General features: G+C 42.6%; 1 protein-coding gene across 2 annotated transcripts in view; it reads left to right on the top strand.

The window, feature by feature from the left end:
* The window catches only part of MTF2 (metal response element binding transcription factor 2), a 471,832-nt gene that overhangs the window by 230,630 nt on the left and 223,870 nt on the right, over positions 1–17,332 (top strand). For both annotated transcript variants that reach the window (XM_086953923.1, XM_086953924.1), the window contains one exon: positions 14,382–14,450. In XM_086953923.1, coding sequence (XP_086810049.1) covers positions 14,382–14,450 — 69 coding nt within the window. The remainder of the gene's footprint in view (positions 1–14,381; positions 14,451–17,332) is intronic.

Below are 17,332 nucleotides of genomic sequence, written 5' to 3'. Positions count from 1 at the left end.
TTTCCGGATCCAGACTGACGCCTGGGGATATTCTAAGGTAAGGAATCTAACACTAACTAATGTTTCTTACAGATATATCGTTACCGAAGGTAAGTAACTTGTTCAACAGGAAGACCCTTCATATTGCCAACTCCCAACAGTTGCGATCACTACAGACATCTTACATATGGAATGGGGAGTTCATATAGAGAAGCTAAAGATCAGAGGGGTCTGAAGAGCAGAAGAGACAGTATAACGCATATAATTACTATAAGCTGTGAGAAAGTGCCATCTTTCTTGCATTGGTATGCCCCCACTTTTTGCTGAACTGCTGATGTGCTTTGACTGAGTGCGCCCTGGGCTCCTGCCAACCAGGTTCCCAGGGCCTGTGTTCCTTCCCTAAAACTGTGTTGAAACAAAACCCAATTGGCATCTCTGGCCACCTATCGGCCCCTAGTAAATGGTACCGTAGGTACCCAGGGCATGGTGACCAGAGAAGACCCTAAGGGCTGCAGCACTTATTGTGCCACCCTTAGGGACCCTGTACCCTGACACCCACACACTGCCTTTGCAGGCTGAGTGTCTAATTACAGAACTAAACAGAGTCGACATGGCACACATCCCTGTGTGCCATGCCCACAACCCCACTGCCCTGGCATACATCAGTCACCCCTCTAGCTGGGTGCCCTATGCCAGTGGTGTGGAGACAGGTGCATGAGCCCTGTGCCTCTACAGTACCCAGGGCCATTCCTGGGCCCTGTAAGTGCAGTGCTGCCAATTAAGAGTATATGGTGCTGGGAGGTCGTCATTACGAACTCCACGGCACCATGATGGCTTCACTGAAGACTGAGAAGTTTGGTATCAAACTGCTCAGCACATTAAACCCGCACTGATGCCAGTGTGAGGGTTAATGTAAAATGCACCAGAGGGCATCTTGGAGATGCCCCCTGAAACCTGACCTACAATCCACTTCTGGACTGAGAGGCTGCCTAGGCTGCCACACGGTATGCAACCGTTACAACGCAACTTTTACAACGCATACTGTTTCAACGCACACCATTACAACACAGGATCCTTTACAACGCATGCCTTTACAACGCATGTCATTACATAGCAGATGCTATTACAACGCATGCCATTACAACGTAAGTATAGGTAAGTAAATCATTTTATTTAACCTTTTTTTTTTTATTACAAAAATATTAAAAATAAATAAAATAAATTAAAGTAATTTTATATATAGTTTGGGTTTTGGGGTACAGGGGTATTTTTAGGGTTCAGGGCTGGGCTTGGGTTTTGGGGTACAGGGGTATTTTTAGTGTTCAGGGTTGGGTTTGGGTTTTGGGGTACAGGGGTATTTTTAGGGTTCAGGTTTGGGTTTTGGGGTACAGGGGTATTGGTTCAGGGCTGGGTTTGGGTTTTGGGGTTCAGGGGTATTTTTAGGGTTCAGGGTTTGGGTTTTGGGGTATAAGGGTATTTTTAGGGTTCAGGGTTGGGTTTGGGTTTTGGGGTACAGGGGTATTTTTAGGGTTCAGGGCTGGGTTTGGGGTACAGGGGTATTTTTAGGGTTCAGGGCTGGGTTTGGGTTTTGGGGTACAGGGGTATTTTTAGGGTTCAGGGCTGGGTTTGGGTTTTGAGGTACAGGGGTGTTTTTCGTGTTCAGGGTTGGGTTTGGGTTTTGGGGTACAGGGGTATTTTTAGGGTTCAGGGTTTGGTTTTGGGGTTCACGGGTATTTTTAGGGTTCAGGGTTTGGTTTTGGGGTTCAGGGGTATTTTTAGGGTTCAGGGCTGGGTTTGGGTTTTGGGGTACAGGGGTATTTTTAGGGTTCAGGGTTGAGTTTGGGTTTTGGGGTACAGGGGTATTTTTAGGGTTCAGGGCTGGGTTTGGGTTTTGGGGTACAGGGGTATTTTTAGGGTTCAGGGCTGGGTTTGGGTTTTGAGGTACAGGGGTATTTTTAGTGTTCAGGGTTGGGTTTGGGTTTTGGGGTACAGGGGTATTTTAGGGTTCAGGGTTTGGTTTTGGGGTACAGGGGTATTTTTAGGGTTCAGGGTTTGGTTTTGGGGTACAGGGGTATTTTTAGGGTTCAGGGCTGGGTTTTGGGGTACAGGGGTATTTTTAGGGTTCCGGGCTGGGTTTGGATTTTGGGGTACAGGGGTATTTTTAGGGTACAGGGCTGGGTTTGGGTTTTGGGGTATAGGGGTATTTTTAGGGTTCAGGTTTGGGTTTTGGGGTACAGGGGTATTTTTAGGGTTCAGGGTTGGTTTTGGGGTACAGGGGTATTTTTAGGGTTCAGGGTTGGGTTTGGATTTTGGGGTACAGGGGTATTTTTAGAGTTTTGGGGAACTGGGGTATTTTTAGGGTTCAGTTTTAAAATAATTTAAATTAATTAAAAAAAATATTTTAATAATTTTATTATTTATTAATAGTTCTTTATTAATAATAGTTCTTTTAAAAATAAACTTAAAGTAATTTTTTACCCTACACTATCCAGCACTTACCCTACTATTACACTCCCCTGGAGTTAGATTTTTATTTTTAAATACCTAAACTATTTAAAAAAATAAAAAAAATAAATAATATATATATATATATGTGTGTGTGTGTATATGTATATATATATGTGTGTGTGTATGTATATATATATATATATATATATATATATATGTGTGTGTGTGTGTATATATATATATATATGTGTATATATACAAATTAATCATTTTAAAATAATTTAATTTATTTAATTAATTAAATTTTAATTAATTACTTTTTTAAATAAAATAATATACTTATGTTGTAATGTCATGCGTTGTAAAGGCATTCATTGTAAATTAATCTGCCTTGTAAAAATTGTGTTGTAAAAGTTTGCGATGTAACGTCATACATCCCTGCCACACAGCAGACCTGTTGCTGGATCCCTGGGTGGAGAGTCCCCACTCTCCTGGGCCTGCAACAATGCACATCCTGGGCGAGGTGCTAGGTCTCCTTCCCCAGGATGGACAGGGGAAATCTTCAAAGGCATGCCACCTCTGTGAGCTTCTCCAGACAATTTGCTGTACCCAGCAACTTGCCCCCACCAGCTCTGACCCCTGCTCGGGCGGGAAGACTGTCGGAAAACCCTACGTCATGAAAGGGGGGGGTGCCAGCCTGTGCCAACCCCACCCCTCAGGTGGGAGAGGCGAGGTGAAGCACGACCCCGGGCTCCGGCCATCTTGAAGATGGGGAGCCCTGCCCAATCACAGCTGGGTTCCTGCCCCCCCCTCCCACCGGAGAGGAGCAGGCTAGGGGGGTGTACTCACCCCAGGACAGGGACCTATTGGTCTTTGCCTTTACCCTCCCTGTAACGCCCCTAAATTCAGTATTTAGGGACTTCCTTCCTCAGATCCTGTTTTGAAAAACAAGAAGAACAAGAACGACCTGCGGTGCAGCTGCTAACAAAAGGACGGCGACAACTGACTTGTCCCCAGCCCTACAGGCCTGTGGATCCTTGAACCTGCTCCTGCTCAACCCCAGCGTCTCCTGCGGGCAGCAACCTCGAGAACCCCGGAGGACCTGCCTGCCTTGACCCTCTTAGAGACTGTAACTCCCATGAGCAGAGGCTCTGCTCCAACAGGAACCCCCCTGGTGCCAGCCAGGAAACACAAATCCAGCCCACTCTGCACCCGCTGAGCCCAGCCCATGCCAGAGTGAACCAAGACCACGAGGACGTCCCCCTGGCGACTGGAACCCGAAGTCCAGTGCCCAGGGGCCCTCCTCAACGAACCAGACGATGCCTGCAGCCTCAGAACCAGAGACCCCCCCCCCCCAGCCCCCAACCGTGACCAGCCGAGGGTAAGATTGCCGACACCAAGAGACACCCCTGCACCCGGCTCCCTGCAGCCCCCTGTGCCTTCCTTTGGGGTACCTACCTCTTCTCCAAGATCCCAACTTACCTCTCGAAGTGGTGGTCGCACCTGAAGAATCACCGTCCCCGAGTCTGCAGCCTTTGTTCCCTTTTTACCTTTTCCATTGAATAACATTGGGCGCCCGACTGCTCAAAAGCACCCTGCACCCAGCCGCCCGAGCGCCGCTGGAAGTGTAACTACTACCCATCTCTACTCCCCCACTTGCCCGGAGTACGTGACCAGGAGCTCAGCTCCCACAGCAGCATGGCCTGCTTGCTTGCAGCCATCAACCGAAGGTCCCCCTCCCCTCGATTGGTTAACATTGGGCCTACCTACCTCTGCACCTGGCTGCCCCTGTGCCGCTGAGGGTGTACCAACTGTACCTACCTGACCCCGGGGGACCCCTGAGTCTATGCCCAGAACCTTAACTTCACCAGTCGAGTATTCACCTGGAAACCGATAACTTCCTGCCACAGGATAACATTGACTGGTTTGACTCGAAAAGTCTGCTAAGTGTGAAGTTTTGAAACTCTAAAATATTCCTATAAAATCAGCCAAATACCGAATTCCGAAGTACTCACCTGTGATTAGGAGAGAAGCCAGAACTGTACCTTGAAGCCCAGTACTGAACCGCAAAATTAATCCTAAACGGGTTTACTAGTAACCTGTATTTTCTCCATAGGAATCCATTGTCTGCTTTTCGATGAAATTTCTTCTATCTACTTTTGAAAACTTGAAATATTCCTTAAAAATCGTACCTACTACAGAAACGTAATTACTTAAATCGAGATCCCATTGCTGTACCTAGGAGCCCAGTACTGGATTACAAAAGTAACGAGAACGTACTTTACCTGTAACCGGAATTTTCTCCCATTGGTTAACATTGATGGTTTATATTCCTTACAAATCATTGCAATAACCAAAACTTTATTACTAAACTGTTTTCAGCTTAGACCCCAGGACTGAATATAGGATGTAAATGTATAGGCATTTATATAGCACACTACTTACCCGGAGGGTCCCAAGGCGCTTCGACCGCTGCGAAACCCTTCCTGGCTTCCCTGAGAGATGGTCCCTTAATGGGTATCTCCAGGGTGAGACCAGGCATCCCCGGCGGTCTGGTGGGGCCATTAGTGAAGATGAGGCAAGCTAATGCCCAGAGTTGCCGAGTGTGATCGCTGATCAGAGTGGGCACCGAGGCGAGAGAATTATCGAGTCCGCTGACCCTGGTCCAGAAACCTGCCGCGCCGGGAATCGAACCCTGGTCCCGGGCCGTCCTCTGCTCTCGGGTCTGCCGCCTCTAACCAGTGAGCCACACTACTTCACTAGACTAGGATCTAGTGTTGGAATTACAAAAGTAACTTACAAAGTGATCGGCTGCATTTTGTTGTAGAAAAACCCATTGAGCTCAATGTTAGATTGTGTTTAGAATTGGGTTGCTTACAGTAACCCCTGTACCTGTTGTGTTTACAAAGTTAATTCTTTTCTGCAGTAATTACTTGAGACCATTCATAATTGAGGAGTATATTTTTGATACCTGTTGGTTTTTTAAAAATAAAACAACTATATCTTTTGATATAAAAACAATTGGCCTGGAGTTCAGTCCTTGAGTGTTTGAAACCTTTTGCTGACTGAGTGTGTACAACAAATGCTTTACACTGTCCTCTAGGACTGCCTTACTGCTCGACCAAGCTACCACTTTTGAGAGTAAGGTCAGCCCTGACCTCTGGGGTTGGTGGTCTCTATACACACACTGTACCTTACTTTGGTCCAGTACATATAGAGCCACTTTCTCACATAAGCCAAAAAGAGTGTTCCTAGCCTTAAAAGTCTTTCAGAAGCAGTTGTGGGGAATATCAATAAAAATTCAAACAGACAACACAGCAACTATGTTCTGAGGGAGGAAAACCATTATTTGCCCATTCGAGGCTAGCTCAAGAGATCTGGAGAGGTGCCATCCAGAGAAAGATAAACATAACAGCTATACATCGATCAGGAAAAGACAATGTAGGGGCGGACAAGCTGAGCAGACAGGCATTCACCTCACACGAGTGGGAACTGAATCAGACCGGAATCGAAAAGGTGTTCAGAAGATTAGGGGGGCGGCACCAGAAATGGACTTTTTCGCAAAAACAGAAAACGCAAAATGTCAGCTCTTCGCATCCAGATAAACACACACACTCTGTGGGGAATGCACTGTCGATTGACTAGTTTGGGAGATTTGCTTACGCTTTCCCCTCCAATCCCACTGTTAGCATTAGTAATCAACAAATGCAGACAGTCGCAGATGCCATTAATAGACATCGCTCCTCAGTGGGAGAGAGACCTGGTTCTCAGACCTAATAGAGATGGCATACAGCAATGAGTAAAGTCTATTAACGTTACAAGATCTGCTGTCCAAGCAAAGGGGGAATATTCTCCATCCAGAACTGAATCTAGAAAGATGGCTCCCGAAAACATAGAGTTCGGTCACCTAGGACGTCCAGAAAAAACAATGGTGATCCTCGGAAGCAAGAAGACCAACCATGATAGAAATGCTACACAGCCAAGTGGGAGAGTGACACAAGGTGGGGCCAGAGATCTAGCCTATTTCAGGACAGGACAAGAGGAACTACAGTTATCAGACACCTCACACACATGCTAGACTGCAAGCTAACCTATGCATCATTAAAGGTGCATCTGGCAGCAGTAGTGGCCTTCACAAGGAGATGCATCAGAAAACACCAGGAAATGTTTCTTGACTATACCAGTGATAAAAAGAGTTCTTGAAGGATCGAAGGAATAGTCCTACCAAGGATGCACCAACACATTCATGGAACATAAATGTAGTGCTGACCTAACTGAGGAAAGCACCTTTTGAACTACTCCACCAGGCAATTTAAAAATTCACCCCACTTTAAACAACCTTTCTAATTGCAATGATATCTCTCCGTATAGTAAGGGAGTTGCAAGCACTCTCCATTCAGGAGCCATACATGCAAATACACAGGAACAGGTTAGTCATGAGGACCAACCCACGTTTTCTACCAAAGAGCAGAAGACTGGCAGGAAAGCACTACATACACTAGAGGCCGAGAGGCGATAATGTATTATGTGGAATAAACAAAGCCAACCAGGAAAGGAAAATAACTCTGTATCATTTCCAGACCGTAACAATGTAAAACCAGTCACTAAGAAGACCATTGCTTGGTGGATTACTCACACAATCCAGATGTGTCACAATATAGCTGGAGACTAAACCACAGGCTTATTCGACACTTAAAAAAAAGCAATTACAATAGCCTTCCTGTCAAAAGTTCAGTTAAATAACATATGTATGGCAGCCAACTGGTTGTCGGTACTCATGTTCTCAACATTACTGCATGGACATGCAGATGAACTGGGAGGCACAAGCAGGACAGAAAGTACTGAGACATTGTTTACAATCTCAGCGTCATCTCCAAACCAGTCTCCACAGGAAGAAACTTGCTTCAAAATCTGTGCACAGCTTGTGAATCCAGAAAAGATACACGGTGCAGCACATTTGGGTTACTTACCTCTAGGAGAGGTTCTGCAGCTTGAATAATTTTCTGGATTCACACATGACCCTCCCGCCTCCCCGGGAAGTGAGGTGAGCAGATGTTAACAATGGACTTAAAGACTATACAGAGAAGAGGAAAACAATTAAATGCCTAATAAACAGATGGTTTGCGGAAGAAAAAAGAATCTGAAGACAACTACCCCCGTGGAGGCTTCCGGAGAGAGGCCTCTGATGTCCGAAGAGGTTGGACTTAGTCACCAAATGGTAGGGACAAAAAACAAAAAGAGGAAAGAGAAGGACTAATATACAAGAGGAGATTTCAGGACCCAGACACTAGATGGCAGAATAATGCACAGTAGGAGAATCCAGAAAATGTCTCAAGCTTCAAAACTACTCCTACAGGTAGTAACCATTTGTTTTCCTCTGTTTTTATAGATGTACCTTATTCTATTTTTCTTGGTGTCTGCTTAGCTGACGTTTGTACTTTTAACCATGTATGCATGCAAAGGGTTGGCCTTTGGTAAGCGAGTGTATGGGCATTTACCCAAGTTGGGAGAATATGCTTGTAGGAATTGATCAAGGTTTCAGGCAGAACGTTTAAGTTGTGTAAATGCAACTTAAATCTTCAGCGGTTGATATTTGCGCTCTGATGTTCAAGAAGCCAGTTCACAAGAACTAGTTTAAGTTAGTAGATACTGTTTTGAAAGAAGCTAGACACAAGCGTCATATTATCCTATGTCTAATCTAACTTAAAATTGACTCATTTCCTTGCTGGCATCTCCAGCATTATTACAGGGCATCCTTTTGCAGAATTAAAAGTAGCATCAAATCAACCTTAGTGAAGTAGCATTCCTCATGCTTTCTTCTGCTTAGCTGTAATTTCCAGGTCTGCTTCTGGAGAGTAGTACATCCTGATATTTGTTTTCATCTGTAGGCTTCCAAATTCACATTGTTCCTATTCAGTAACTAGCAGTTTAAGGTAATTCATTCTCATCTTTCTGGTATCCAGATGTCTAGACGAAAGCATTCCATTCTGTAGCTCCTTACTGAAAATCAAGAATGAGAATTTTGAAATGGTGTAGTAGAGATTCCAACAGTTGAAAAAATGTTGTTTTTCTTAGTTTATATTTGCATCATCAATGCAAATATTTATTGTTGTCATGGTCTTTAGACATAACTTTATAGCTGCTCCATATAGCTAAATTGGAACACAATTGCTTGTTTTTATCTTGCTTTTTATTACAAATCTTGGTCTTGCAGACTATATGTTGCCTAGGGGGCTAACAGTGGTATTTCAGGGCACTGTTGTCCCTCTGTCAAGATGTTAAGAGTAGGGCTCTCCTCTCCAGTGTTTTCCAATGTCAGATTTGTTCTCGATTTTCACCAGTGTCATGCTTGTGCACTGGTTTGCAGACGTTTGGACTCCTTAGACAGTGATCAAACCCTATTCACACGTGCACTTTTGCTTTCCAGTTTGGTGTGTTCAACAAATGGTATTGGGATAATTTTATGCATTAGGTGCCCTCCAGGTCTCACAGCATTTTGTTAACTTATTTTACCTCCATTAATCTGAATTTTAAGTCTCCTTCAATTAAGGGTCATCCAAATTGCTAGCCAAGCATGTTAAAAGAAACATCTTCAGTCTGTTTTAAGTCTCTGGAAGTTTGTGTGCTTTTTTAAATTAAGAAAACGTTCATCATGTATTGCCTACAACCTTAGTTATTTGTTCTTCAGATAAGCATTGTGTATTTTATTAGTTCTGTTGTATCTTTCCTTGTAGATTTACCTTTGGTCAGCTGAGTTGCTGATCTAGAAAGGTGAAGGTCAACTAAATGTAAGACACCAATGTTCACAACAGTTCTCTACACAGCCATCTTTCTAGGTTTTTAAGGTTTTCCTTATTTGGAGCTATAGCTTTACAGTCATTAGCCTGTTTCTTCTATTTACTCGGCCATAGCATAGCATTCGTTTCTCTCCTTTGCAATATAAAAAAACAGATCAGAAAAAGTACTAAAAGTACTAAAGTCCAGAATGTGTTAATGAACTATGACCTTTTCTGTTAAATAACACCTAAACACCCAGTACTAGCTAATTTACATTGCTTTCACTTGTCACGTGTGCGCAAAGCAACCCTAGCATACAGCAGAACCTCCTGCAGTCTGCTTATGTCTACAGAAAATAATTTTGTATTTTAAAGAAGTTTATACTGCTATAGTTGATAAAGGAACCAAGTGGAGTACCCATCTGTAGGAATCTGAAAAACTGTACTATTCTTGCTTCTTGACATCTGTGCCAAAACCTGACACAAAATAGCTGTCGCCTTTCCAAATGTATTGTCAACACCGCAAATGATAGCTTTCCGGTTGATAGTCCTCAACCTTGAAACACAACATTAATGATGGACAGGGCCCCCATTCAAGCTCGAAATGAAACTGGAAAGAGGAGAAGGTAATTGAGAAACACAGGCAGACGTTGTCATAACTGCTGGAGTACATGATTCAACAGAACTCTTCACTCAAGATGGTAAACTATAAATGAGAGGATGCAGTATTTACCAAAGGTCTAGCTGAAGTGGCAGTGCACTTAAGACTTAGCAAAAATTCATGTTACCAGGATGACTGGCTGGTAAAGGAGCCAAGTCATGCAATAAGCCTCGATCACACTCTGTAAGTAATTCTGCTTCTCAACAAGTTGAGTTTCACGTTTGATGCCAAAACGTTGCACGTGTGTCAAAGCCAAACTCTGAACTTCTTAGGAGCCACACTGAATTCACTTGCAGAAAAAGCTTAGCCCTGCAACAAGAGTGATGGCAATTAATAGGGTGCCAACCCTTTTCTAGAAGTCACATCATCTAACAGTGTGAATGATCATGAAATTGCTAGACATGATTATGTCTCGTTACACTAGTCCCTCACTTATGATTGCAGATGTTTCTTCTTCAGATGAGCAAAACCAGACAATGGTGATAGGCAGCTGGGGAATGGTAGGATCAAGTGTTAGTCGAGCTAAGTGTCCAGTACAAATTGCAATAGTTGAACAAGAAAAGATTGTTACTTGGACTGATCCTTGCTCGAGCTCCGTCTGCAGATGATCTCAAACACTCTCCCGAGGCTTGAGCTGGGAGAATTCTAGATAACTGCTACTGCATTGTCATTTGCACGACGATATTTTGCACATGTAAAGACTATGCCTTTTAAAAACAGCTTTTTAGACTTTATTTATTTATTTTAAAGGTTTTTATATAGCGCTGGCTAGAGCCGGAGGTATCAGAGCACTTTAAATGAGCATCAGATCATAGTTAAAGGTTACATCGTTACAAAGGTTACACAGTTATTAGAGCATGGCAACATAGTTACTTGTGCGCTCAAGATAAACAATCGGCACAAATACGTAAGGGGAAAAGCAGGCAAGGGGGAAGGAGCTGGGGAAGTAGACGGGTAAAGAAGGCAGGAAAGAGGAGGTTGAGGGTGAAGGATATTTTGTTGAAATTTTAGCCGTTAATGACTGCACAGCGTATTTGCACATTTTGCGGCGCTTACTTTTTTAAAAAAATTGGAAGTTTTTATTAAATCATTTTATCTTCCTGCTCCTAGCAACCTGCTTCATTGGGGTTGAGGATTGATGGCACAGCTTGACTCGTGTTTGAGTCGGGCGGGGGCAACCATCTTGGGAGGACGAGGGGTAGCGGACTAGGCTTTCTCTGACTCCAGCTACAAATTGAGACGCTGGCACGAGCGCGCCTAAGGCAAGCCCGTCTGCGCCGGTCCGCACTAGAGCTGCACGAAGCGCCAGAACCCCTGGTAGTCTGTTGCCAGGTAAGCCCCCTATTCATGCATACTCCAAAAATACCCTGTTGGAACTGAACAGGGTGAATAGGGCTTTCTATTGTATATGTTTTTCGTTTGACTCTAGGTCGTTCGCTCCTCCAGTGGCTTGTCCAAATTGTAATACAACCCTTCCCGGTATCAGATATCAATGTTAGGGGACCAACTCATTTAGCAGGACATGCGTTCTGCTAAAAGACCACATTTCCCAAGAGACCCTGTTTCTTTCCTGACCCATGTGGTACAGCATGCATCCAATAAACTTACAACTGAGTCAGACGGGAGTGCCAGCACTACAGGATTACGAATGGATTGTGTATGGTTATAAACATTTCTAGGAATAGAAATGAAAGTGCAGGTCCATTGTTGTTGATACAGTTCGGGTCGGGTCTATTTATGTATTTCAGAATAGACTAAACCGTTTGTGGTTGGTGATTGATTCTCCCAGTGATTAACTGATGATACCCTTTGAAGGACGATTGGTCTATGAAGTCAAGTCGATTGTTTAAAAAAAAAAAAATCTTGGATGGTTAGGATCTAATTAAATTACTCCAGGGTGTTTAGTTTGTTTACAGGCCCGTCTTGTCATATTAAGGCATTCCACAACAGTTTGTCGTTAGGATGGAATCGACTAGATAGATTTATCTGGTGAAGTATAAAGTCCTTTTTTTGATACTGTTGCCCTTCCTATGTACAGGGTACTGATGTATTCATTGTTATTTGTTACTATATGTATTTCAGTCTAGTTTATTATGATTTTCTTAAGATTTACCTAAGGTGGGTGTTAATGTACTGAATTATATTGTGAATTTTGCAATATATGTTTTGTTTTAAGATCATGTTCTAAATGATTGTGAAATAACAAGAAAAAAATTAAAAGGTGATCACTGATTTGAAATACAGTGACCACGGACCAAAAGAAAACGTTTGTAAGTGTTGAGTCGACATTGGCGTGTTCGTTGGTGAACCTTTAGAAAGTTGGTATTTTCGTATTTTAGCCATTTGGTGCTTGCTACCTGTCTCTGATGTTGGGCTTTGTGTATTCCCTCTAGACAGCCACACACAATAGGAGTTTAGGTGTGACTTGATGGGCCATTCTGGCTGGATGGGAGGAGCTGGACCCAGCCTCACACCTGAATAGACGGTGTCCTGTCCCCACAGAAAGGGCTGAAAATCTCCTGTAGTGAGTCTGGTGCCAGGGCAGGAAGGGCAGGACCTTGGTGCACTTCAAAGACCTATCTTTGAAGTCTCCTCCACTTCAAAGGCATACTTTGGTATAAGTACTGAACCTCTGATGCCACCACTTCAGTACACCTCTGGACCTGTGGATACTCTGCCAGTAAGGAGAACTGCCATGCTGCTGAAAGGACTGCCACTCTGAAGGAGCTGCTGCCTTCCTGTTCTGCCCTCTGGCACGGAGAGAAAGAACTGTACCTGGAACCCTTCTTGAACCCAGGACCCCAGAGGGACTGGAAGGGCTAGTATACTGGCCTCCTGATTTGAGCATCGGGAACATAACAGGCTCCTCGCAGACCCAGACCTGTCTAGAATGAGCTCCCGATTCCTAAGAGGTACTTCAGGGTCCTGACCCTTGGAAGTAGTTTTGAAGCTCTTAAAGTCAAACTTTCAGGCTCTTGATAAACTCAAACGGGCCCAGTCTCTCCGGAACTGTGCCTCTCGCACATAAAATTAGTGCGAGCCACCGCATGTTCGTCTCCTCGCACAGCAAGCATCGGCCACTGTTGTGGATCGTCACTGCGAGGCCCCAGACCATCCATCGGCGACTCCCGGCCTGCTCTTTGTGCCCTGCCACCATCGTCTGTTACTTTCTCCTTGCTTCTGGCAAACTTCTTGCCTGCGAACAGGACTCTTGCCACAAAACATGAGAAGGTAAAACTTCAGCGGGACTAATCTGGGTCTGTATCCAACCCATGCTCCATTGCGGTCGACCTGAACTGTGGGTTTTGACCCTGTCCAGTGCCACCAGATATCCCTGATTGGCCCTTTATTCTTCTAAGTTCTATGTTACAGTTTATTTTTTAAAATTCATAACTCCTGTCCTACTTATTTGATTGTCGCTGTTTTGGTCTTTTTATTTATAAATCATAGCTCCATTTGTCTAACCTCATGTGGAATTCTTTTGTGGCCTTTTTACTATTTGAAGTGTTGCACAAATACTATACACATTTCCTCTTAAGATTGCTCTATGCCAAACTACCAGACGTTGAGCACAGGTTAATTTAGGTTGTACGTGTGCCTTACCCTGACTAGGATTGTGGTTACTGCTTGGCCAGGACTTATACCCCAGTCAACCAGGAACCAAGTTTCTAATGTTGCCCCAAATTATACATTGTTCCATGGCAGTTCATGAGCCCAGTTCTGCTGCCCTACAGATAACTGGAGTTGATGCTTGCCAACTGGAGGGAGGGGTGGCAGACATGGAAAAATTAGATCTTGCTTCCCAAGTTACTTGTATAATCCCATGTTCTGAGGTTGATAGTCATTCTAGGTTTTGGAAAGCTGCAGATGCTCTAAAGGAGTCTGATGGAAAAAAAACGTTGAAGTTACTAAAAATGGTGGCACAGGCAGAATCCGTCTTCTCCCTGCAAAACTGGGGATAATGTAACTAGGACCATTGATCCTGCAGTCAATAAAGTCCTCGCATTAAGTTAGCGATAATACTGATACTAACATAAACTGATGCAGTAGCATTACAAACTACTATGTTACTGGCACTGGTATTAATACTGGCATCACTACCAACTCTTTACATTTATATTGGTGGTTAATAAGTAACTGTGGTAATGGTATATTAGGCTTTATCAAAGAGCTGTTCTTCATTTGACCTGGTTAATGAGGTACTGCTATATTGCTGCTTCTTTAAGGAAGATACTGATATTAGAAGAGTGGAGCGTTTATTACAATACTAATGTTCTGCTACTAGTCATAGTCCTCTTTGGCTGTCATTCTTTGCAGAGCATCTCACAATAAAATAGCCATGTTAATGGACTCCCCTGGAAAGCACACAATGAGAAACCGGATTAGCATGACTATCCAGCTTTCCTGATTTCAATGCTAAAAATGTATTAATCAAATTTGTTACAGCTGATAATGTTCCATCATGGTACAATTTTTTGATTGGGTAATGAAATATCCGTTTTTATATTTTTACACAGGTTCTACACTTTCATTTGTTCAGTCTGCAATTCAGGACCAGAATACCTCAGACGTCTACCTTTGCGATGGTAAGTATCCTTTAAAATACATTTCTATTCAGTGCACAGTACCAATAATGCCATGGTGTTGTTATATTTCAAAATAAAGGCTTTTGACTCGAATAGAAAGATTAATAGCCTGCACTTTTTTAGGACTCCAGCAGACGTCTCCTCTTTCTGACTGATCAGTGTTCAGTTGTAACTATAGCTATCCACTAAGAGAATTGAAATGCAATTGGGAAAGTTGACAAGATCATGTGAAATCATTTGAGAGAATCTGGGATCAAAATTCAGATTTGTCATCTATTGTGTAAAAAAAAATAAGAAATTATGCTAATTCCACAGGGAATAGAGAGTTCTACAATCATATGTAGCTAATACATTTATCTGGAGGTCACCTGTGAAACACAACAACAAAAAGTCCCTAGTTGGAGGAAATATATCCTACGGCGTAAGGTAACCTAGGCCCGGTGGCTTAAGGGTTATCTACGCTAACAGAGACTACAAATATGTCAAGACACCCTATTATAAATAATCAGTCAGTGTAAACACCCTATCTGTACGTCACACAACAATTAAGAGACTATAATTTCTACTAGTGTAAAAGCAACAATTTATTAAAAACATTATACAGAATCAATTTGCATCAGAAAACACATTGTACAATAAAATACATATTATTTAAAAAAAAAAAAAAAAAAAAAACCAAAAGTCGACGCGGCGTTTCGGTGTCTTTTGTTGATGCCAACACCTTCTTCAGGACAGGGGTTTTTTAGTTAAAAAAGTCTCTGGAAAGTAAAATTACAAAAAACGTACAATCAATAAGGGCCTATTGTACACTGACTGTTTAGGGTTACATAGAAGTTACATTGACACAGCAAACACAGTTCACAATACAATACTTCTGTGAGAAAGTTTACGTTATCGTACAAACATTCGACCTATGTGTGGTCTTGCCTTACAATATCTATGATTTAAATACAAGAGGTTTAATCAAATTCTCATTTTCTCCCGAGTTCATAACTCCATTCCTCTGATTAAGATTCTAACTTGGAGCGACAAGAATCCTTTTGTCTGCATTAATACTCTCATACTTGATGGACTAGCATGCATTACTATTGGACATACCATAATGGTTGATTACCCGCATACATCATTTCCCAAAGTCTCTACCCCCATGGGGGAAGAATCCTTTCAATTTGAGACACATTTGTATCATTGTTATTACTCTTTCGTTCAAGTGTGTTACGTATCTTTAGACTAATTAGTCTCTTTGTTTACGTTATTACATTCCTAATCACACTTGACAGCGTATCTATCACTGTAGAGGGTGCAACCTACCTCAAATTGTGTGAGAGATTCGGAATAGTTGTTATCATTAAGAAGGATGCAGATTTTTTTAACTTTGATCTGTCTCCTGTAGACCTTATCTTCAGTGGCGGAAGGTTATCATTAATTATTCCACCTGAGGGGTAAGTTTACAACATTCAAAAATTGCCCTGGTATTATGGAATTACAATATTTCTTTATCAATAAAGGTTCGTTACCTGGATAAATATTTTCAAGTGTGTGGTCTTTGCTGTATCTGGGGCGACCACCGTATATCTTTAGGCTTTGCACAAATATAACTATATAGGACAGAAATACACAGGCGTTTTGGTAAAGGTAGTAGGAGAACAATACAATCCTGAGTCTTTTGTTAAACGCCCAAAAAATTCAATATTTAGTGAATGTACCTTTAATGGTGTTATATGTAAACCGATTCAACTTTCCATGTTGGGTAGAGGCATACGTTGCTTGAATACCTCTTGCCGGCTTATCTTTGCTTCCCTTCTTTGGGGATATTTCCTTGGGGCCAATTGGGATATCTGCACCAAAGAAAGAAAGTGGGCAGGTCGGCAGTGTATTCTTGATTCCCCTTATCTGCCTCACTTCATTAGCAGCGGTAGTAATTCTTATAGCCTTATTTTCAATTACTTGGATAGACGCGATACCCTTAAGGGCTGCTCGAACATTGCTGTAGTTGAATTTAGCATAATACTCCCATTCTTCATCTTTGGGACTGTTTTATTGTGCTTATTTTTTGTTAATTTTGGCGGATGCCTGGGCGAGAATCACTCAGTAAGGGTAATTAGATAAGCTATGAACCCTTCCCGTTATCAATATAACGTGCAGCGAAAGGCTACTCCATCTTTCCATACTTCCTAACTCGAATTTTCAGTATGGGCCAAGTGATTGTGCATGTATGCACTATTTTACAACTAGGGGCGGTCATTTCTTTCCTAACCCCCAAACAGTATCTCTTCTTTAAAAAAGTGGGCTCCCTATCTTTCTAAATTCGCAGTGTAATAATAGATTGCGGGCGGATCTTACCTTCCCGGTTGGATTCGGCCTCCCTGTCGCCTTGTTCCGGATACAGCTTCCTCATGGACTGTTTACCAAAAATGTCTAAGTTCTTATATAGGGCTTTTACGCGCGGAGATAGTACTAATTGAACACCGGTGTGAATACCTCTCGCGCACCGCATTTTTTTGGGGACAACGAGCCGCCATGTTGGAATGGGCAAAACGTTCTTATCTGCACTTTGTTACTCGAAAATTCAGTAGAGGTATATTTCAGGAATGAGGATATGAATCACGTAGCAATTAGTAAATATTAGGGATCGGTTATACTTGTGTTCCCGTAAAAAAACAGCACATCAATAGTAAACATGACTAGGTAAAGATGGCCGACGCGATTTCTCATTATGGCTCGGTCAACGTACAGCGAGCCGATTATATCAGACTATCGCTCGACACCAAATAGTACACCAGTTAGCCTCCCAAATATAAAAAAGAGGAAACCATGAATTAAATACCGATGTCTTTTAATAGTATAATTACAAAGAGCGCCACATATGACAAAGTGCAGAT

This window comes from Lissotriton vulgaris, chromosome 1_1, assembly GCF_964263255.1.
Source record: "Lissotriton vulgaris chromosome 1_1, aLisVul1.2, whole genome shotgun sequence".
In the NCBI taxonomy this organism is placed as follows: Eukaryota; Metazoa; Chordata; class Amphibia; order Caudata; family Salamandridae; genus Lissotriton; species Lissotriton vulgaris.
The sequence above is the reverse complement of the archived record's forward strand: the minus strand, read 5'-3'. Positions and strand labels throughout refer to the sequence as shown.